Source organism: Pinus tabuliformis, chromosome 7 (genome assembly GCF_031772625.1).
Source record: "Pinus tabuliformis cultivar Carrire ecotype Pingquan chromosome 7, CPIR1, whole genome shotgun sequence".
In the NCBI taxonomy this organism is placed as follows: domain Eukaryota; kingdom Viridiplantae; phylum Streptophyta; class Pinopsida; order Pinales; family Pinaceae; genus Pinus; species Pinus tabuliformis.
In genome coordinates, this window is record NC_142293.1 from 479,884,190 (window position 1) to 479,908,804 (window position 24,615).

Below are 24,615 nucleotides of genomic sequence, written 5' to 3' on the forward strand. Positions count from 1 at the left end.
TTCATCCGCCATCCAATGCCAGAAATTCTTTAACTTCTCTGCTGCCATGGCCAGATTTAGTACGTTGTCGGGCACGGTGCTATGAATAGCCTCCATAAGTTTCTCACTGGAAGGAAAGAAACCTCTCAACATTGTGGATAGGAGGTATGCAAACAAAAATGATGCAAGAATCCAGAGCTTCTCTTCTTCCATTTTCAAAACATGGGAACTCTGGATGATCTCTTCTATTGGGAAAGGCTTTGCAAATTCTGCGTGTTCCATAAGATCTATATGGTTCAACAGTTGATGAGACCTTCCAACAATCAATTCATTTGCTTTGTCATACAATTGCTCAAACCTTACCGTAACTATAGGGTCCATAGATTTCCTTAAAGAGTGCTCAGGAATGCATCTCTTACACTTGCCCTTAAAACCCCAGTTCTTGCACTTGGCTTGGCGCTGCAACAAGGGAAGGAGGTATCAAAGTAAGGAACAGTGATCTCTTCTCCTCTCCCGATGGGCCTGGAAGCATGTATAAACATGGCATTTCCAACTACCAGCCAGCTCAAGTTCGGCAGGCAGGAATCGTTAATGAGGGACGGCAACGGTCACAGTCCGGTATATTTCTGTTCTCGCAGATCAAGTCCAGCTTCTTTTATTTTGTATTTTGAAACAAACGTCTCTACGCCTTCATCCAATAATTTTAGTCTTACAATTTCCCGAATAAAGTTAACATCCACCTGCAAAATTTCATTTTTTTCTTCTTGGCCTGCAAGGATTTGATCGTCTGTCTTAAACATTTCTATGGCAGGAACCTGAAGGTTGCTGGACATATAGGAATCGAATAAAGTATAAATTTGACAGAGAAATCTCTACGATTACTTGGTACAGAAATTACTACATAAAATAAACATTGCTAGAGCATAACACATAAAACACATATACACATAGATTTTCCCCTCGATCCCAAAACTAGAATTACCAGCTTAATTTTTCATTATTTTCCTTTTAATGTTACAATACATATATATAAATGCCAAAGCATTCAATACCATGGACCGAAAAGATCTAGGATTACCAGCGTGATTTTTCATTAGTTTCCTTTTAATGTTACAATACATATATATACATGCCGAAGCATTCAATACCATGGACGGAAAATCATCGCGTCGAAAACCATGTGCATAAATCATGCACAAAACCATAGGTAGGTCCGCCCAACCTAATATATGGTCAAAAAAATTCCCGCGACGCTACCCCCGGAACCCGTATAGTGGGGCTACCTGCCCCCTCAAACCCCCTGTGACCCCCGATGCAATTAGCACAACGAAAGGGCAGCTCCGCCCCCCTCTAACCCCCCGGTTTACTAAGATGGCTAGGCGTGGAAAGAATATAACACAACCCAACAACACGGTGTTCATTTTAAGCTTGTTGTCCACTTGAAACATGGCGATAGAGACGCGACAGTGTTGCTTAGCAGCAAGAGATGCCCGATCCTTATTTCTTGGGTGGTGTAGATTCCTTAGCCGCGGCTGTCTTCGGTTATCTTGATCTCCACAGAACCCACGAAATTGGTCACTGTCGGAGGAGAAGATGCGCGTCCACAGGTAGTCTGATATGTCATACTCGCCATTCAACGTTTGGTCCTACAGAGTCTTGACTTGCTGAAGGGTGTCTTGTATTTTATTCGTATCGATTACGTTTCTCCACCAAATTACGACTATCCCAAACAAAAACAAAATCATGAAAATGAGAAGAAGTTAATGCACCAACCAGATGATGTAGATTATTTCAGCAAAATGCAGAAAATTCCACTGGGGGAGTGGCTGATGAAACTTCTAGGTATGGATGGGCTCGGCTCCTTGGCTACGCTGCTATGAAAGTGGATACCAGAGTAGGGATAAAAAATTATTTGTGCGTCAGTTTGAAATCGTTTAGGATTTCAATTAATTTCAAAAAAATTGAGTGTCATTGCCAATTTGAAATCGAGTAGTTTAATGAGGTGGAGGAGTTGCCCGGAAAGTTATGGAAATTCTGGTCATATTTAGAGAAAATCCGGCAAAGATTTTTGTAAATCCAAGTTATAGTTCTTAAACTTCAAAATTTTAGGTGTCCTAGACGTTTTTGATGGCACTGAATCCATTTCTACCATCAAAAACACGATTCAAACCCTACCTCTACAAGTTTTTTTGAAAATTTTTGCCCTGGCCACTTTTAACTGTCTAGACAATTCCTCCGCCTCGTTAAACGACTCCATTTAAAATAGTGAACATGAAGGTTTGAAATCGTAAACAATGAAGTGGCATTGAGATTCAAACTTCATTAACCAACTGATGTGATAGAAGTACGAATGATGGAGCGCGATGAAATTGAGCCGCTGAAGTTGAAACCGTGAACCTTGCTGGAAAGACGATGGCCATGTATGGGTATGCATATTAAAAAAGACATGCACCAATTAAATATCCTATAGCATAGGAAATATTGCTTGTCATCATTCCTCTGGATTCCAAGAACTTCCACGTGTTGTTCGACATGACAAAAGTCGAAAAGCGAAATATTTTCGTTAGTAATTACAGCTCTGATTTCACTGGAGGTTTTAGGGTGTTGTCCTACATGAACCCCTTAGAAGAACATCACGCCAAGCTCAAGAAATTTTTCTCAGACATTCTCAAGATGAACGCCCACAAGTGGTTTCCAGAGTTCCACAAGGCTTCGGAAGAGCCCTCTCTGCACAACAATCTCTGGATCGTTTCATGTATGACGAGGATGAAGGTCAAAATCTGCTGCGGTGTTTGTTCTGGTCGAATGGCCCTGAAATAGAAGAACCCTCTCTGCGCAACAAACAGTGTCAGGGAAGAACCTGAAATAGAAGAACCCTCTCTGCGCAACAAACAGTGTCAGGGAAGAACATTGTAATACATTTAGCATGTCTTTTTGTTGCCCACATCTATCTGCGGTACGACTCCATTGATATAGATCCCGATACACCCTCCTCTCGCATCGTTTTCACAGCTCTGCATAAGGCCACGTTCTAACATGGAGTAGGAGTCGCGTCCACCTGACCTTGTCTTTCTCGTTAAATCATAATTACTCAGAAATAAGGACTTCGTTTGACACACGGATCAAACAAAGTCATGACCTCGCATGGTATAATCTTATGCATTCGGTCAACACACATGAAATTAAAGGTCAATGGGCATCATGTGCTTGGGCTCCTTCCATCCTTCCTACCTACCTACATAAGATCTTTTGAAGGAATAGATTGCAGATACAGTTTTATATTATGGTATTTTTTTTAGGGATTACCTACCTACTTAGTTTATAAGATCTTTAGGAATAGATTGTAAAAACAGTTTATATTATGGTGTTTTTTCCCCTAAAATTTATTTAATTAATTGTTATGTTATAGTTTAATAGTGCACTTTACTCCAATTATTTTCCCTTTAGAATAAAATTTTGAGAATAAAATTATTAGTATATTATCATTTTAATTTAATTATTAATAATAATTTAAATTGTAAAGATTTAACTTCTATAAAATATTTTTAATGGTAATCACAAATTAAATTGTGAGATTTATGTTTTTTAATTAAATTTATTAATTAAAATAATATTATATGAATCAATGTTATTTCCTTTAAAGGCCTATTTTATAGCCCAGTATGACTCCAATGTGGAAGAAGGGGTGGAATTTGACGAGAAAAATGTGCGTCTGCATTTAACGTTTAAAGTTATTTTTGACAATTTGTTTTTTTCCCGAAACGTCAAAGTTTGTGTTTTATCCAATTTTGTTAATAATAAAAGGGTGACATATGTTTGCTTTTAAAGTTTATTTTATAGTTAAAAAATTTAAAATTTGTTTATTGTTTAAAGAATCTAGTTTTATTATCTATTTTTTCATTGTTATTCAATTTTGCCAATAATTAATCCTAGATATATTTTTTTATGATTTACTCATAGTTCAAAATTGACTTATAACCAATATAGACCCATTTTAACTTCAGATCTACCAAGCACCGAGATGGTTCAAATATCTCAAAAAGCAAGTGTAAAACTTGAGGAAAGATTTGCACTTCAAAGAGATTTAATTCCTCTTTGTTCTTGGTAGATCTTGAATTAAAATGGATCCATCTATCACACCATTAATTCAAAGTCACTAACATCACACCAAAAATAAATGCAGATTACTGAAATAGAAGTTAGCAGCAAATTAGCAATACAACATGGATATTAATAGATGAAAGTTGAAATTTCTTCATTTGCTTTGAATTTCCCCCCTAATTTGTCACCTTGTGACCCACCAAAACCAAGTTGAGCTAGAAAGGCTCATTGGTGCACAACAGACTCAAAGATGGGGCTTAAACTAGAAGGAGAATGCAAACTCATGCACACCATGGCTACCAAAAGTGAAGATCTTGGAGTTTCTGAATGCGAAGGTACAAAATGTTGATGAAGATGTGTAAACTACCTGCTAGGAAATTTTTTTTTTCTTATTTAAACTTATTGTTATCAGCACTTTACATGTACTTTTACACATGGTAACATTATACTTAGTCACAGCACTTTATAAGTATTTACCCATGGTAACATTAAGCGTAAGCATGTTAACATTAGGCGTATGCATGTAACATTGGACTATGGTAACATTATGATACTCGGATAATAATTAGGCTTAACCCTATCCTCGGTCTCGAGAAGCATCCGGCGGTTTGCAAAGATATTCTTTACCATTATGGTTTAAATGATTTGATACTTAATTAAGTCTTCGTCCTGCGGATTTTGCAATTGCTATTTATGATTTTCATATGTGAACGATGGCTATCCGTGTCAGCATTTATTTAGACAGGTCTGGGTTTTCGCGATGCTGGAGAGCTTGCTCCGGTTATCGTTTTCCGACCAAACGTTTCTGGTGCGCGATGACTTAGGCTTCTACATGACGTCCATTTGGCGTGTAAGGCGTGTAACCAGCCAACTGGCTTAAGCTCTAGCATGCCGGTTGTTACTTCGGTTACCAACGCTGAAGGCGGAACTTAATGCGCCTGGTACACGGCACGAATAAGCCCATGTGACAGCTTCTCTCCGGAAAATCCCGCGCCCATTTCTACGGTGGAGATGGGTCCTCCTAGATCAACGATTGGAAACAACCAGGTATGGGTAAAAAGACTTGAGGGTTTTTCCAATGTCGCATTTGAGCCCTTGCAGTTCATTCTCGCGGTAACTCTCAACCTTTACAGGTCTCTGGCGATTAGTATTTCTCGCACAGCGCAGACTACCAACATGCCTATCCATGGTGAAGATAGTGGTTCCGCCTACCAGCCATGGCCACGGTATTCATGCGCCTCCTTGCTCACAGTGAATGCTACCCTGTTTACTGTTTTGAATTCTTTTACTTTACTATAGTTTTGGTACTCACTCTTTTCTTTGTTTTCTGGCAACCCTTCTGTCACAGGTGCGGAATACAGGTGTCGTGACCAGCGCATGGTGGAAGACCAGCTCCGTCCATCCTCTTTCCGCTTCCTGGTAAGAGGAACCTGATGCCATATATTTAAGAGTTAAGAGAAGATTCCGAGAGTAGGTCCGGCCAACTCTCTTCTTGGCAAGCTGCCTGAACCTATGTTTGAGCTACGGTGTTTTTTTTTTGTTATTCTGAGTCATTCCCTTAATGTGGGAAAAACAGCAACCCGCTCTGGTTTCTCTGTGACAAATTTGGGTTCTGCCCATAACTGGTTTGGCGGCGATGCCCAAACCAGGCTGCGCATGCTACATGGTTTTTTTATTATGTATTTTGATACAGGGCCGAGGGTTAACCCTGCGGTGAACATTCATGTATTACTTAGTGGTTGCAGTTGTTGTAATTTCTCTTAACTGGATAATGAATATATATGTATATATTCCATGGTAACGTGTTACTGATTATTATGGATTCTGAGTTTTTGGTTGGGTTAATACCGATATTCTCTTTTGGTTTATGCTTACAATTGCTCACTGTGGAACATTTGCTACATTTGTCTGCTCTGCAGTTTTCTTGTAAATTTCAAATAGGATCATTAATTCCAATGTTTGCTCGCTGTTATTTGCTTGTTGAATGTGGTTTATCGTTTTCGTCTTGGTGGCTATTCGCTGGCTTCTCTACCCTGTTCATACCGGCTACGGCCGCCCATTTCACAATGGTGTTCCACGATGATTTGGAACGTTTGATACAGGGGTAGGACAAGTTCATGGCGTGGGCACAAGCCTCCTTAGCCCCTTATCTTGTTATCGCATGACACATTTATATTACTAATTTTTTTAGAGGAAGAAGTCCTGCGGTCACTGTTCGGAAAATTATTCTAAAGAACACACGGGTCTATTTATTCTTGTCGTCCTGTTGCTGCTTTCTTTGTTTCGTTGGAATCGTCTATGGATCTATATGTACATATACTTCTATAATATTTTTTGATTTAGATTCACATACCGAGAAAGATGTTCACGGGATTCTATTCCATTTAGCCGTTACTTAATTTACTCAAGGATTCATTTCCAGAAGAAAATCAGTGAACCTAACTCTATTCTGGGTTTTGTTCTTTTTCTTTTGGCTGTTCTTTCTTTATGGCAGACGTACAGGAATTTCATTCTTTTAAAAGATTAATGTCTATACATAACTCATGTCTTTTATTACTTGCATTATTTCAGAAAATATTTCCCATATACCATTCACAGTTTCCTGCTCTGTCATAAATTTTTAATTAATTCTACAGCATATACAGACTATCAAATTCTCGGTCATTCCATACCTGTTCAGAGGCAAACCTCTTAATGCGCTTGTCAAACCTCCCGACCTTAGGAGGGTCCTCCTCGACCTTCCACCCCCAAGCACTCCTGCAAGATTCTTGCTGTCTGCAAACCCTCTGGCACTACCAGAGTTACGCTATCTGGTCCTTACCAGACGTAGCAGTTTCAGGGAGTTCTCTGCTTCCCAACATACGCTATCTGGTCCTTACCAGACTTAGCGTTCGCTGCCAAATTGCAACTTTTCTTGAGCCTTGCTATCTGGTCCTTACCAGACGTAGCAGTCCTCTCTCTTTTTTTTTTTTGACATTAAGTATCCTTCCTCTATGAGGGTCTCAACCGTCATCTGAAGGTAGTTAGGTTTTTTTTCCTTTCTGACAGATGTCATATTTTAATTCTAATACCCCTCTGATGAGGAAGCACTATAACCATTAACAGTTGTTTTTTTTTTTCCAAACCACACTTAATGGCAACCAATAACAATTTATCAACATAATTAATTAAAACAGTAACAGCAATAATAATTACTCAGTTTCACCAAACATAACCATAACCAACAGTTAAATTTACTGCCTTTAATTTAAACACTAACGATTAACTAGGGGCATTACATCTCCCCCTCCTGAAGTTCAACATCGTCCCGATGTTGTTCACCCATAAACAATTCGGGATAATTTTCTTTCATGCTCTGTTCATCCTCCCAGGTGGCCTCTTCTGGCCCAAAGTGCTGCCACTGCACTTTAACCTGGGTGATGACTCGTTTCCGCAGCACGACCCTTCTCCGATCTAATATGTTCACCGGCTCGACTAGGAATTCTCCTTCCGGTTCCACCTGAAACACACAACAATCTGATCAGTGCTTTCCCTGGCAAACACTTTTAGTTTATGCTTCTCACAGTATCCACTTACCTGTATGTCCTGCCAGCTAATTATGTGTTTAGGGTCATAGACATATTTTTTTAAAACTGACACGTGGAAGACATTATGGACCCGGATGTGGCTAGGTAGGGCTAGCTGATAAGCTACCGGCCCCACTCGTGCTAAAATCTGAAAGGGTCCACAAAAACGGGGTGCCAATTTGGCACAACCATTCCATTGTAGAGCACTTCTCCTTGCCCGAATCCTGACATATACATGTTCTCCCACTTGGTACTCCCTAAAGGTCCTTTTTCGATCTGCAAAACTTTTTTGTCTGTCTTGGGCTACTTTTAAATTAGCCCGCACTCTCTTAACCATTGCCTCCATCTCTTTTAACATTTCAGGACCCAGCATGAGTCTGTCTTCCGGTCCACTCCAACTGGATGGCGTGCGGCATTTTCGGCCGTAAAGTACTTCGAATGGGCTCATCCGCAAGGATGCATGATATCCATTGTTATAAGCAAACTCCACAAGATGCAAATACTCTTCCCACCGAGTGGGTTGTTGCATCACATAAGACCTCAGCATGTCCTCCACCACTTGATTCACCCGCTCAGTCTGTCCGTCAGTCTGCGGATGATATGCGGTGCTAAAATTCAATTGAGTTCCCAGACCTTCAAACAAGGTCCTCCAAAAAGCTGATGTGAATTTGACATCGCGATCGGATATTATAGTTTTTGGCAGCCCGTGGAGCTTAAATATGTTCTGCATAAAAACATTTGCAATTTGGGCTGCACGATACGTAGATTGAACTGGTATGAAGTGGGCTGTCTTACTGAGTTTGTCCACTACAACCATAATAGAGTCATTGTTCCTCTTGGACTTCGGTAACCCTGTAATAAAATCCATGGTAATAACTTCCCACTTCCATTCTGGTATAGGTAATGGTTGTAGCAAACCCGCGGGGTGTTGATGTTCAGCTTTAATCTGCTGACATTCTATGCATCGTGCCAGATATTCCATTACATCCCTTTTCATGCCTGGCCAGTGATATTCCTTCCGAAGCGAAGTGATTAACTTTTGATAACCCGGATGTCCTGCATAAGGACTTTTATGATTTTCATCCAGAATTTTTCTCTTAATATCGCTCTGATTGGGTACACATATTCTTTTCTTGTAACATAAAATGCCTGCTGCGTCCAATTCATAACCTTGTTGCATGATGTGGATGTTTGAGTTCTGCACAAGTTGTTTCTTTTGCTGGTAGATTTGATCTTGCTCAGCAGCCTCTATAATTTCTTTGCTAAAGGTAGACCGTCCTTCACTAAGGCCAATTTCATAGAGACAATGCGCTTTTCGGCTTAATGCATCCGCCACCCGGTTTTCTTTTCCTTTTAAGTGTTTGATTTCAAAATCAAAACTGCCCAAAAAGTCCACCCACCTAGCTTGCCTAGCGTTTAAAGTTGGTTGACTTAAGTAGCTAGTTAAGCTGTGATGATCTGTCATCAATAAAAATTTTCTTCCCACCAAATAATGGCGCCACATTTTCAGCGCATGTACTACAGCAGTGAGTTCCAGATCATAGGCTGAATACTTCTGTTCATGTTCTTTCAATTTTCTGGATTCATACGCGATCACCCTCCCCTCTTGCATCAGCACCCCTCCTACACCCTCTTTGCTTGCATCTGTGCAGACTACGTAATCTTTTTCTGGGTCTATAATGCTCAGCACAGGTGCAGTGGTGAGCAGGTGTTTGAGTTGTTCAAAACTCTGTTGACACTCCGCTGTCCACTTAAATATTTTTCCTTTCTTTTGCAAGGAGGTGATGGGGTATGCAACCTTGGAAAAACTTTCCATGAACTGCCTATAATATCCAGCCAACCCCATGAAAGACCTGATATCTGCCACGTCCTTTGGTGTTGGCCATTCCATTATGGTTTTAATCTTTTCAGGGTCCACCGCAATGCCTTCCTTGGTGATGATATGCCCCAAGTACTGGATCTGCTCTTTATAAAAGTCGCATTTGCTAAATTTTCCATATAGCTGATGTTCCCGTAGAGTCTGTAGCACGAGTCTGAGATGCTCCTCATGCTCTTTAATATTCCGAGAGTATATCAGTATATCATCAATAAAAATTAACACGAATTTATCCAAGTACTGATGAAATACACTATTCATCAGGCACATAAACGTCGCAGGTGCATTGGTCAACCCGAAAGGCAGTACCACGAACTCATAGTGCCCATAACGGGTTCGAAAAGCAGTTTTGGCTATATCCTCCTCCTTAATTCTGATTTGATGATAACTAGATCTCAAATCGATCTTTGAAAATATCGTCGCCCCTTTCACCTGATCGAACAGTTCATCGATACGGGGTAGTGGGTATTTATTTTTCACTATCAATTTATTCAGCTGTCGATAATCTATGCACATACGGAGAGTTCCATCCTTTTTCCTGACAAACAGTACCGGGGCTCCCCAGGGTGATACACTGGGACGGATGTACTTCTTGTCCAACAGCTCTTGCAGCTGCATCTTTAATTCTGTCAATTCCGGCACACTCATCCGGTACGGTGCTCGGGACACTGGGGCTGCACCAGGTACCAGCTCTATGGTAAAATCCAAATCTCTTTTAGGGGGCAGTCCTGGTATTTCTTCGGGAAACACATCTGCAAATTCTTGCACTACCGGTATGCTTCCCAATGCATTATCTTTATCTTCAGATTTGGCATGACCCACTTGAACTGCATATACTTGACACTTTTTCCGGATGCATTTAGCCAGTTGTGAGGCAGTAATTGGCCGGATCTGTACTGGCTTCAGGATACCCTGAATTTCCTGTTCATTTCCCAGTTCATCCCGGTAAGAAATTGTCTTGGTTTTGCAATTTATTATGGACCACCGCCTTTCCAGCCAGTCCATTCCAATTAGCACATCATAAGAGCCGAGAGGAAGTACATTTAATTCTGCCGTCACTGTCTGACCTGCTATCTTCAATGGGCAGTTGCTGACCTTGGCCAGCACCCGCCTTTTGGCCCCGGTAGCTAGCTGAACCAACCATGGACTCTTAAACTTAACAGATTGTAAATTACAGCTTTCCACTACTTTGGGGCTAACATAACTTAATGTAGCTCCTGGGTCTACTAAAACAGAAACAGTTCGATAAAAAATCTTACCTTCGAACTCTACCATCGTTGGCTGGTAATCAGCTTGACGGTCCTCGAGAGCGGCATTTATTCTTGGTATGGACCGAGCTACATCTCCCACTGTAGAGGCTTCATAAACCTGGGACACCTGATCACTACCCTTTCGGTGAGGACAGTTCTTAATATAGTGTGGCCCGCCACAACCCCAACACTGTACTGGCGGTCTAGCTGTCCCCTCATTATCAACTCTGCCCGGCTGCTCGCTATATTTGGGCTCATTAGGTGGTTTTAATCTGAGCTGATTTCTAGACTGGTTCCTATTGCTGGGCCCTTTTGAGCCTCCTTTGCTGAAACTGCCACGAGCTCCCTTAACTCCCATAGTGGTTTTGCCGCCCTTTTTATCTGCCCAACGCTTCCCAAAACTTTCTCCCTTTTGTTTATTCTGCTGATAGCATATTCTAGCTTTCCGAATTGCTTCATCCATGGTCTTCGGGTTATCAAATTCGATCCTTTCCCGCATTGTTTGGGGTAGACTGCTAACAAACCGCTGCACTTTTGCCTTTTCCTCCCGAATATATGGTACATAGCGGAGTAGAGATGTAAATTTGGTAATGAATTCATCCATGGTCTGCTGCCCAAGCCGCAGATCATGAAATTCCCATGCTTTTTCATCGTAGAAGCGTTCAGTCAGGTATTTCTCCTTGAAGTACCTCTGAAAAATTTCCCAAGTTATATCTTGTTCACTCACTCCCCGCACCATCTTGACTTCCTCCCACCATAATGTAGCTTTGGCCTGCAGCTGGAAAATAGCCAGTCGTGCCTTAAGATGGTGGTCATATTCGTAAACTTGGAAATATTTGTTCATGTTAATTAACCAAGCTTCCGCAGCCTCCTCAGACTCCCCATCAAAATGCGGCGGCTTAATCTTCCGAAACTCCCCTTGTAGTTCTATCCGCTGTCTTTTTGAGGTTTGATGTTCAGAGGCGTTGTCAGATTTCTCTCCTCGAGCCTCCGCCCTTCCCTCTGTTTCTTCCTGATCAGTATGGTAATCTTGTTCTTCTGATACATGCTTTTGCTCTGGACTGGGGTTAGGCTGGTGCTGGTTTTGTTTATCTGATAAACTTTTCAGGATCCTTTCCTATTCCATGGTTAATCTGGTGTTGTCCTCACGCAAACGGGCCATCTCGTTCTTCAATTCCTGGACTGTCTCCAATATGGTCAAATTGGTGCTGCGTGCCTCCTCCCCTAGCTGCACCCAAATCTCAGGATTCCCCTGAGGGTGGGTGACGTTGTCTGGTCTGTCCACATTTCCATGAGGAGCGCTGCTCGTTCTCCTCATTCTGCTGTCACCTGTTCAGAAGATTAGTTCATTTTCAACAGATATTATATGCAATACATTGTTGGATGACCCCTACTTGCTTATTAATTCAATTATTTATATCAGTTTCTCAGTTATGGTTAACCCGAGGTCACAGAGTTGCAACCTCGCTCTGATACCACTTGTAAACTACCTGCTAGGAATTTTTTTTTCTTATTTAACCTTATTGTTATCAGCACTTTACCTGTACTTTTACACATGGTAACAATATACTTAGTCACAGCTCTTTATAAGTATTTACCATGGTAACATTAAGCGTAAGCATGTTAACATTAGGCGTATGCATGTAGCATTGGACTATGGTAACATTATGATACTCGGATAATAATTAGGCTTAACCCTATCCTCGGTCTCGAGAAGCATCCGACGGTTTGCAAAGATATTCTTTACCATTATGGTTTGAATGATTTGATACTTAATTAAGTCTTCGTCCTGCGGATTCTGCAATTGCTATTTATGATTTTCATATGTGAACGATGGCTATCCGTGTCAGCATTTATTTAGACAGGTCTGGGTTTTCGCGATGCTGGAGAGCTTGCTCCGGTTATCGTTTTCCGACCAAATGTTTCTGGTGCACGATGACTTGGGCTTCCACATGACGTCCACCTGGCGTGTAAGGCGTGTAACCAGCCAGCTGGCTTAAGCTGTAGCATGCCGGTTGTTACTCCGGTTACCAACGCTGAAGGCGGAACTTAATGTGCCTGGTACACGGCACGAATAAGCCCATGTGACAGCTTCTCTCTGGAAAATCCCGCGCCCATTTCTACGGTGGAGATGGGTCCTCCTAGATCGACGATTGGAAACAAACCAGGTATGGGTAAAAAGACTTGAGGGTTTTTCCAATGTCGCATTTGAGCCCTTGCAGTTCATTCTCGCGGTAACTCTCAACCTTTGCAGGTCTCTGGCGATTAATAGTTCTCGCACAGCGCAGACTACCAGCATGCCTATCCATGGTGAAGATAGTGGTTCCGCCTACCAGCCATGGCCACGGTATTCATGTGCCTCCTTGCTCATAGTGAATGCTACCCTGTTTACTGTTTTGAATTCTTTTACTTTACTATAGTTCTGGTACTCACTCTTTTCTTTGTTTTCTGGCAACCCTCCTGTCATAGGTGCGGAATATAGGTGCCGTGGCTAGCGCATGGTGGAAGACCAGCTCCGTCCATCCTCTTTCAGCTTCCTGGTAAGAGGAACCTGACGCCATATATTTAAGAGTTAAGGGAAGATTCCAAGAGTAGGTCTGGCCAACTCTCTTCTTGGCAAGCTGCCTGAACCTATGTTTGAGCTACGGTGTTTTTTTTTTTGTTATTCTGAGTCATTCCCTTAATGTGGGAAAAACGGCAACCCGCTCTGGTTTCTCTATGACAAATTTGGGTTCTGCCCAGAACTGGTTTGGCGGCGATGCCCAAACCGGGCTGCGCACGCTACATGGTTTTTATTATGTATTTTGATACAGGGCCGAGGGTTAACCCTGCGGTGAACATTCATGTATTACTTAGCGGTTACAGTTGTTGTAATTTCTCTTAACTGGATAATGAATATATATGTATATATTCCATGGTAACGTGTTACTGCTTATTATGGTTCTGAGTTTTCTGTTGGGTTAATACCGATATTCTCATTTGGTTTATGGTTACAGTTGCTCACTGTGGAACATTTGCTACATTTGTCTGCTCCGCAGATTTCTTGTAAATTTCAAATAGGATCATTAATTCCAATGTTTGCTCGCTATTATTTGCTTGTTGAATGTGGTTTATCGGTTTCGTCTTGGAGGTTATTCGCTGGCTTTCCTACCCTGATCATACCGGCTACGGCTGCCCATTTCACAATGGTGTTCCACGATGATTTAGAACGTTTGATACAGGGGTAGGACAAGTTCATGGCCTGGGCACAAGCCTCCTTAGCCCCTTATCTTGTTATTGCTTGTCACATTTATATTACTAATTTTTTTAGAGGAAGAAGTCCTGCGGTCACTGTTCGGAAAATTACTCTAAAGAACACACGGGTCTATTTATTCTTGTCGTGCTGTTGCTGCTTTCTTTGTTTCGTTGGAATCGTTTATGGAACTATATGTACATATACTTCTATAATATCCTTTTTGATTTAGATTCACATACCGAGAAAGATATTCACGGGATTCTATTCCATTTAGCCCTTACTTAATTTACTCAAGAATTCATTTCCAGAAGAAAATCAGTGAACCTAACTCTATTCTGGGTTTTGTTCTTTTTCTTTTCTTTGTTCTTTCTTTATGGCAGACGTACAGGAATTTCATTCATTTAAAAGATTATTGTCTACACATAACTCATATCTTTTATTACTTGCATTATTTCAGAAAATATTTCCAATATACCATTCACAGTTTCCTGTTCTGTCATAAATTTTTAATTAATTCTACAGCATATACAGACTATCAAATTCTCGGTCATTCCATACCTGTTCAGAGGCAAACCTCTTAATGCGCTTGTCAAACCTCCTGACCTTCCACCCCCAAGCACTCCTGCAAGATTCTTGCTGTCTGCAAACCCTCTGGCACTACCAGAGTTACGCTATCTGGTCCTTACCAGACGTAGCAGTTTCAGGGAGTTCTCTGCTTCCCAACATACGCTATCTGGTCCTTACCAGACTTAGCGTTCGCTGCCAAATTGCAACTTTTCTTGAGCCTTGCTATCTGGTCCTTACCAGATGTAGCAGTCCTCTCTCTTTTTTTTTTTTGACATCAAGTATCCTTCCTCTATGAGGGTCTCAATCGTCATCTGAAGGTAGTTAGGTTTTTTTTTCCTTTCTGACAGATGTCATATTTTAATTTTAATACCCCTCTTATGAGAAAGCACTATAACCATTAACAGTTGTTTTTTTTTTTTTCCAAACCACACTTAATGGCAACCAATAACAATTTATCAACATAATTAATTAAAACAGTAACATCAATAATAGTCACTCAGTTTCACCAAACATAACCATAACCAACAGTTAAATTTACTGCCTTTAATTTAAACACTAACGATTAACTAGGGGCATTACAAGATGTTTTCCAAGAGGTGATCTATAAGCCCATGGAAATTTTCGTAAACACTACGTTGTGGAACACCACAATTTCTATATGGGGGTGGGAGAATAGTGATGCTGGTTCATTTCCTCCAGGAGATTGAGGGTGGAATGGTAGTTCTCCAGTTGTCATTATAGAGCCAAACTTGGTGGTACCAACAATGAAGTGCAATAGGTCATTAATATTCTGCAAGACCAGGTGAATAGACATTGTGCAAGAGTCCTCAACACCTCAACTAATTGAAGGTGCATGCACAGTGCAAGGGAAATTTGAACCCTTGACATCATAATTTGAGCCTTTAATATTCTAACCCTCATGGGTTCCCCCAAATCTGAAATGGGCTCGACAAAATTTGAATATGCTGGGAGAAGCATAGAGAGAGGACCAATAATTTGAAGAGAAGCCAAAGGAACCATCACCAACCTTCTTATCTACAACAGACAACGACATGTGTTTGTCAATAAACATTAGAGAATAAGCGTGGTGGTAGCAGGAGGAGGAGGATGTAGTGGCTCAGTCCCTCGAGTGATGGGGGACATAGGATGGGAGTTGTTGAGAAGAGGCTACTAGATTTAATTTATGTAAATACTCTTTGTTCATCATAGGTATATATGTAATGTCTAGATATATTCTTGAAAATTCACACTTTCTTATCTTCTTCCATTTTGTATACACATTTTCTTATCTGCTTCCATTTTGTATAGCACTAATCCCTTCTCCATTCAAACTTAGCAGAGCAAAAAGGAACATTACTATAGAGAAAGGAATAGAGGGTTGTTAGTTGCTGAGTTGAGTTCAATTCCATTATACTTTATTGATTTGTCTTTCCTTTTCTTACTATGCTTCTATGCTTCTTTCTTCCATTGATGTTTTTGTTATGTCAATGTTTTTTCATGCTTTTATGTTTTTGTTGAATTTGGGTTTTCTGTTTGGCTTTGATATTGGTGTTTTTTAAAGGTTTTTATTTTTATTTTTTACATTTGGTATCCTATGGGAGAGAAGGTGATAATTTCACTGATTAAACCCTATAGTGGTGGTTGATGTACATTCCACATTATGTGCAGTGGGTAAAAGATGTACGCATTGTTGCTTTTGGGTTTTATTTTAATAAATAATTATGTTTATTTGTTTATTTTAGTTCATTTGTTTAATAATATTTTATTCATATGTAGGTGTATAAATATTGTGTAGAATCTCCTCTACAGATGTTGGATTGTGTTAAGGAGTCATTAAAGGTACTTTTCCTCTGATTCACACCCAACTTAATGTAGAGTCCTCAATTTCAAGTGGTGAAAGAAGTTGTATTATGTTCTATTAAAAGGTAGCATGCTTATTATGGAAACCTAATTGAAGAAAATGAATCCAAAAACCTTACTTTATCTGATATTCTCCTTGAAAGGCCTTTCCATTGGATAGCTATATCATTCTTAATAAAATATTAGGTCACCCTCCCGCCCACCCTCTCTTAACCAAGTTTTAAATCTCCTTTCCTCAGGTCTTGAGTGTCCTTTGTAGAGGCCACTACTTGACATGAACCTCAAAAAGACATTACATTCCATTGAGATGATGAGGATATTCCTTTTATGGATTGATATTTCCCAATATTGATGCATAGAGTTGGTTTGAAAATAAAATATGGTTGGGAGGTCTATTGATTTTTGTTTTGGTCAAATTCTCTCTAAACAACCATTGAAAAAATAAAATGTTGTATGAAAAGATAAAGATATGTATGGGAGTAATACTAATATTGTTGTTGTACTAACAAACACATACAAACAATTTGATTTCGGGGTTATGGAGATTTTTTTGGTGAAGGGTTAATTTATTATCAGAACATCACTTTGGAAGCACAAAATTTTAAACATAACTTGACGAGGAAGTATAATTTTCGCTAATATTGGTTAATCTTAAATTATATATATCTTTTTAATCTTATTAATAGACTAAGATTAATTATTAAAATATAACTATGTATTTGAATGGATAGTAAATTATCTCATGTGTTTAATAGTTCCTTTATCATATACATGAATTTGAATGGATCATAAATTTACCTTTAACAAATATTTTTACCAAATCAAAATTCCAAATTAGGTAAAATTTTAAACATTTTTGCTCTTTACTAAAGTCAATACCATTTCTTAAATCAAAGGAAAAAGGTTAATTCAACACAAAGAATCTAAAATCTTGCTCCAAAATCTTTTAATATTTCTTTTAACTAAACATTTGTAAAATGAATCTTTAAAATGAAAAGCCATATCCTAGGGATATATGAAAATCTTTAAAGACATAAATATTTCCACATCAAAGTTGTAATATTTGAAAATATTAATTTGATGTATTTTTATTATAAATTTTGCTATCATACCATGTTAAAAACATCATTAAATCTAATATTGATATTATATTTAATATTAATATTAATATATTTAATAATATTAAATATTAATATTAATATATTATAATATTAATATTATTAAATTTAATAACTTTGGATTATTGCAATATTAAATTTAATATAATATTCAATGAGGGAAGAGGAGGAATGAAGAGAGAGAGAAAGAGAGGAGTGAGAGAGGGAGAGAGGGGTATAAGAGAGAGAGTGGGAGACACAAAGATGAAGGGGGGAGAGAGGGGGAGAGAGATAGTGACAAGATTGGAGGGCAGAGAGGGGGTGGGGGGGTGGAGGGTAGAGGAGGGGGGAGCGGGGGTGTTGGGGCAAAGGGCAGAGAGAGCGGGAGGTAGGAGAGAAATGGAGAGAGGGGAAAGACCAAAGAGAGGACTTGAGAGAGAGGAGGGGAGAGGGATGGACAAAGAGATGGAGTTGGAGGGGGACAGAAGGGGGGGGGGAGCAGAGAGAGAGTGAGAGAGAGATAGCAGGAGGTAGGAGAGAAATGGAGAGAGGGGAAGGACCAGAGAGAGGACTTGAGAGAGAGGAGGGGAGAGGGAGGGACAAAGAGATGGAGTTGGAGGGGGAGAGAGGGAATGAAGAAGAAAGACATTGAGAGAGAAAAGTGGAGAGAGAGAGAGAGAGAGGAGTGACAAGGGAGAGGTGGAGAGCGAGTGTGTATGTTTGGGGTGAGATAGAGAGACAAAGAAGGAGATATGCAAGGAAGGAGGGAGAGAAGGAGAGAGGAGAGAGAAAAGGAGATAGTGATAGAGTTGGAGGGCGAAGAGAGGGGGAGGGGGGAGATAGAGTGAGGTGGGAGAGAAAGGGACAAAGAGGAAGGAAGAGAGAGAGGACATGAGAGAGGGAGGGAGAGAGGGAGTTGGAGGTGGAGAGAGAGGTAGGTAAGAAGAAATACATATAGAGAAAAAGGTGGAGAGAGAGAGAGAGAGGGAGTGATAAGGTGGAGAGAGAGAGGGAGAGAGGAGAGAAGGAGGGAAGATAAATAGAAGGGGGAGAGAGGGAGATGGAGAGGAAGAGTGAGGGAGAGAGAGATAGATATGGAGAAAGAGTGTATATGCTTTGGGGGTCATATCGAGAGACAAAGGAGAGGCAGAGGGAGATATAGATATAGATGGGAGGCGAAGACACTACTACACCAAGGGCACTTTTAAGACAAAATAAATAATTTATCTTAAAAAGTCACTTTTTATTTTAGTTATTTTACATTAAAATTTAATATCAATTGAGTTGTCTTAAATAGGAAATTTAAGACAAAAACAATTTGAGACAAATATGTTTTAAGACAAAACTTTATATTTAAGACAAAAACAGTTTAAGACAAAAATATATTAAAGAAAAAGCTTTAAATTTAAGACAAAAACAATTTGAGACAAAAATATTTTAAGGCAAAAATAGTGTAAACAAAAATATTTTAAGACAAAAATAGTTTAAACAAATATTTTAAGACAAAACTTTATATTTAAGACAAAACTTTATATTTAAGACAAATATTTTGAGACAAAACTTTATATTTAAGACAATGGCCACTTAAGATGAAACCCATTTAAGACAATTAAAAATTAAGACGAAAACATATCAATTTAAGACAATATTATCTAACAACTACAAAATTGACTCTGACAGTGCGCCCTAAGTCTGCCAGCTTGCAGGCTACTACTATCTCGCGCCTATATCGAGGCTGCTATTTCACTTACCATTCATGTTATCTTATATAAAGACAATGATTTGTTGGGCTCTTCATTTTGTGGGGGTAGCCGACTCTAAAGAATGCAACAACTTTTCCTTGCAACATTTCCTAGACATCATTCCTCTTTTGTCCCTTCGATCTTGGTTTATACGATTAGAAACAACTTGTCTTTTGTTGCATTTGACACTACTACACTGAGGGGGATTCTAAGACAATTTTTTAAGACAAAAGAAATATTTTGTCTTAAAATTTTCAATACGAGGCGCTACTAAAAAAGGTAAAGGTAAAGGATTAGGAGTCTGTCTTGACGTTGTTAATGGGTTCTTCAGGAAGCAGAGCAATGGAGGCTGACAAAGTTGAATGGATTTAGGGCGATGAAGGCGGAAAACAGAGGTGTGCTTCGTGAGAGGAGCAATGGAGGCACTTTCGCTGAACATGGATAGGCAATAACATAGTTGGAGTACTTTTCGGGGTCTCCATCGATTGTGTTTTAATATGTGTTTTTTTATTGTTTCATTTATTTTGAACGCTACTTTTTTTTTAAGAAAGAAAAAAATGCTATATTTTATTAAAATATAGGGATAGTACATAATTTAGATTCCAATCATTATATTATCCTTTCATACTTCTCCTATTATTCCTATGCCCATACATTTCTATTTTCTTGTTCTACAAAAAGTGTCTTTCTTAACATCAAACTGTAGATTATAACCATTACATTTTCATAAATGAACACTTCCATTGTCTAAAGATAAAAAAACTTCCATCAAAATCAGGTCTTTGTTAAAATTTATCCTAAGAGTAGTTAATGCTGCATGTGTTTACCATGATACCCTGCTTGAAGATTGAGAAAAAAAAATTACATGTTTCCTTAGAAATACCTCTTTTAGATTGGAGGTCCGCTGTCCAATTCTATTCTCTGTATATATGCTGGAAATGTATATGATTAAAATTCCTTACCAGGTTTTGAATCATCATCATCCAATTTTCAAGTATTGAGGGGATTAAAATTAGTATTCTTGTTTACCCAATCAACTATTCCTTTTGCATCTCCATATACCTGAATTTTGGCTAACCCTATCCATTTTTCTACGATAAGGACTCCCCATAATGTTCTAATCTTTGATTTGTTGTTTGATCCCATTCCCCCCTCCCACCAGAAGTGGAAGAAATTACCAGGCTCAGTAACTATGACTGCACCACATCCGCATTTCCTTCTATTGTTGACTCCGTCAAAAAACCCAACTCGATATTATTTCCAAATATCAATGAATTTGCATTTCCTGTTTCTGTTAGACTTTATCACCGGCCCGATCTCATTGAAAAAATAAACTTTCTTGATAATGTCTTCTCTAACAATCATAGTTTTCTCATAAAAAATGCTAGTGTTCTTACTTCTCCATATAATCCATATGATATATAATGGGAGGGACCTATACTTCCTGTGTGAAGTGAACCATTACAGAAGACATCTAAACAAGGGTTGATTAGTGCCAGTGAAAGGAAGCTCCATTTACTCCATAACCCCATCCCAAATCAGCCTCGCATATGAGCATTTGATCAACAAATGATTTGTATCTTCAAACCCCCCCCCAACATGCATAGAGGGCATATTGCAAGACCAATGAACACATGATTTTGTAAGTTGTTCCATGTTAATACAATCATGTGCTACCATCCAACAAAAAAAAAAAAATTATTCGGGGGATTCCATCTCCATATATCCTGTAGACACTTATTATAGTCATTGATCCTCCTAGGCCTTGGAAACTTTAAGTAGATGTCTTGGACCATCGGATTGTTATTTTTCATTTTACCCCCCCATATAATATAGTCATGTGTATCACCAAGAGTGATGCCAACAGATTGAAGTTGCGTTACATATGACCCCCATTCCTCATGATATGTCTTTGGTATGCCAAGATCTTCAACCCTTCTCCAACTCTATTGATCAATGTTTTGAGTCTCCGATAGATATATATGTTGCAAGAGGATAATGTCCTGTTGTAGTGGCTACAACTACTCTTCAAAACTTTCGCCTGCACCCAATTTTGGAGCCTCCCTTGAGAGTTTCACATGATGGTTTCACACACTCGAGTTCACTTCGTGAGCTCGTGTGAGTCTTCACACCCACCTTGTTTGATCATTTCACCCAAGCTTTTGCATGTTGATGCCAATGTCATGCTTGCGGTCATGTTCTGGTCATACTCAAAGTCTTCGCTTCATGTGTACTTGATTGTGTTGGCTATATAAAAAAATTCACACTCACACACGAAGTCACATACACTGTCGCACAATCGTCGTCACGGTCGACAACGATTAATCACAAGTGTCGTACTTGTCGTTTACACCGTCGGTCAGTCATGTTGAGCATGTGTGTCTGGATGGTTTGAGTTGTTTCATCGTCAAGGCATGTAATTGTGTGTTTGCAAGATCACATATTCATCTTTCGCTCGTTCACACACTTAGTCACTTTGCTAAAGTTCTGATGACTAGATTCCCCTCTGACTGTCGGACCATCACCCCACCATCGACTCAATCGATTGTCACCTAGAACAACACAGAAGCACCAAGAAAACCATTTCAAGTTGTCTTTTTTGTAAGAAAATAAATCAACCTACATGTTGGTCAACTAGAGAGTTTGACCCAGCAGCCACCTCGGGACTGACTCCCCTAAAAAATTGTGCAGAGGCAGAAGACCTTGCCTGCTCCGCTATTGAGAAAACTGCGCAGAGAGGCCAGACAGACACCCAATGCCCGTTCCTATCTCCCTCAAAAAATTGTGCAATTTTTCCAGCCAGCCCTCCCAATAATCGACTGGCTCCTCACCCAGAAAATTGCACAGTTTTCATGAGGAAGCCCTCTGCTGCCCAATAGTCCGCTCATCTCAAAAACTGCGCAAAAGTGACCAGCAGGCTAGCCTCCCAGCATCAGCGCAGTTTTTCTCGCCAGCAGATGAGTTCCAGTTCCCCTCAGGAATTGTGTAGTTTTTGCTGCCAATGACCCAATAAATGACTGCCAGTTCCCTTTTGGAATTATGTCGATTTTACTACTAGTGTTTGAGTAGCCAACTACCAGTTCCCTCTAGGAATTGCGCAGTTTTGTCTGCCAAGCTCCCAGTGCCCGCTCGTTCCGAAAATTGTGGAGATTTTGCCTGCCCAGCCTCTCTGCAGCCTAGACTGTTCCTCCCAAAAACTACGCAGTTTTGTCCTCCAGCTGAGCCAGACCCTACGTACAGTCACTGTCGATCTGGATTGCCCGTCTTCATCACCCAATGACTCCTGCATAGTTTTCATCAACAATTCCCGGAGCCTCCATCCTGCCTCACATCCTTGTCACCTCTCTCGGTCACCTGCATCCAAAATGATCATGCATCATGGTATACTATGAGGTTTTTGGATTTGATGTTGTCTCATCATGAGTGACTGTAGATACAGGTACACAAACAGACATGGCGCGATGATGGATGGAATGAATGAAGGGAGCAGATGCAGAAGGACATGTTCACCAACAAACAAACAAACGATGCATGCAGAGAGATATGCTCGTGAATGGATGATCATGAACTACAGCTCGACATGCACACCAGCAGTAGCATGAATGTACTAGCACTGTCATGTCGAGTCATGTCATGAGTCCTGTCGTCCACATCTCTACTGTGGGCCATACGGTCAATCAATGTAATGTAATGTGGAAGTCCAAGAGACCCACTTGTTGTATGAAGAGTCATGTAAAGTCAAAAAGTCATGGAAGTCAAACAGTCATGAGGGTAATCAAACAACCACAAGGGTCAGTTTAACCCTTGGCTATAAATACCCCCTCATTGGTACATGCAAAGGACTTTTCACCTCAGCTCCTCCCACATAGCCTTGAGAGTCTGTAATCTTTTCTTTGAGGAGTAAGTAGTGGCTCCAACACCCCGCACGTGGGGTCAATGATGTATGGTGTAATGATGTGTCTTGGAACTTTTGCTTAATTCAGAAGCCTGCTCACAGGCCAACACGTTTTCACACATGTATTATAACTATTGTAAGACTAATATTTAACACTTGTAATGCATGTTGTTTTAACATGTGTTTAACACTTGAACTAATTCACTTGTTGTGATACATATATGTTAATGAAAATGTGTTGTATATGCTGTTAACACTGTCTCGCTTGTGTAGACTACTCTCCTGGACATCAAACAAACCTTTCACATAAAACTTGCTATAACAATTGTTGTACTCGCGTGGACTAATCCGCTAAGTGTTATACATGTTATCTTACCTTGTGTGTTGTGACTGCCGCATTCGTGTGCACTGTTCCGTCGTAAGTTATGCACGTCCTGTTGTGTTGTGTTTTCCTAACAGAGTTGGGACTTCTTCCAACCAACTTGGGACTCACTCCCACCCTCTCCCTCTACCGTGAAAGAACCATTAACACAAGAGACACTTACAATCACTAGGAATGTGAACCTCACTTCTCAAAAGACAAATCAGACCACTCTCCTGTGTTGAAAATCAAGAGTTGAGGAAAATCTTTAAGATAATGGCAATCAGGCCATCATACTGAATGGGACTCCCACACCAAACAATGTGAGGTCTAGTTGGGACTTCATACTGGGGTGATCCCCTGAATGTTGGCGGGTCCAATACCGTCAACATTTATGGCGCTAGAAGGAGGGCAGCCAGTTGTATATGGTTGAACGTCCTCTCACAGTCACTCGTCAACCATATGGTCAAGGCAGTGACTCGCTCTCCTTCTCACCTACGAGCGACTCTGCAGTTGTTTACTCCTCACCTCCTAGGACTGAACACGAGATTCTGTATCATCACCTTCACTCCATCCGTCCCATCACTTGCCAGTTTGCGAAAGTAGTCAGACTGATCCCAGGCATGCAACATCTTCCATATGCATCAAGGAAACCAAAAGCCACTCCCATGGGGGTTGTTGTATCATTAGTGGAAGAAGTAGTTCTTGCCACACTTGAAGGTCTGGCAGAAGCTATTGAAGGAAGAGAGGAACCTCCAATCTTTAGACAAGGGGAACGAGACACTCTTATGATCTTGGGATTAGACTTCGGTACAGGAGGTGGAGGGGAAGGCAGTGGAGGAGGTGTGTTGGGTCCCTATAATACTAGTGATTACCCCATTACTATTGTAGTTATACCCCTTATTTATATTGTTGTGCCCATATTACCCCCATATTGTTATTTCTGTGCCCCATAGAATCCCTCTATTGTTATTTTTGTGGCTTTATATTATTATTGTTAGGTCGGCTGGATTATATTGTGACTCCCTAGACTCCTATATATAGAAAGGAGGTTTTGTCATTTGTATCATCCAAGAATTGTTCATT

The 24,615-nt window shown here is 40.0% G+C and overlaps 1 protein-coding gene across 1 annotated transcript; it reads right to left on the bottom strand.

The window, feature by feature from the left end:
• Positions 1 to 4,956: 4,956 nt before the first annotated feature.
• Positions 4,957 to 12,329, bottom strand: LOC149248083 (uncharacterized). Its single transcript, XM_089447481.1, has 7 exons — positions 12,314 to 12,329; positions 11,932 to 12,101; positions 10,178 to 11,850; positions 9,832 to 10,060; positions 9,169 to 9,606; positions 5,293 to 5,510; positions 4,957 to 5,101 (listed from the first exon to the last, which is right to left on the bottom strand). The coding sequence occupies exons 1-7, from the start codon at positions 12,327 to 12,329 to the stop codon at positions 4,957 to 4,959; spliced, it is 2,889 nt and encodes a 962-aa protein (XP_089303607.1).
• Between the last annotated feature and the right edge of the window lie 12,286 nt (positions 12,330 to 24,615).

Excerpts from the sequence above, each read along its gene's own strand:
- LOC149248083 (XM_089447481.1), bottom strand. Across the intron at positions 9,607-9,831 it reads ATGGGCACTATGAGTTCGTG|ATCCAGTACTTGGGGCATAT; the intron begins GTACTGCCTTTC and ends TATAAAGAGCAG. Across the intron at positions 5,511-9,168 it reads ATGATCTGGAACTCACTGCT|GTTCCTCTTACCAGGAAGCG; the intron begins GTAGTACATGCG and ends ATATGGCATCAG.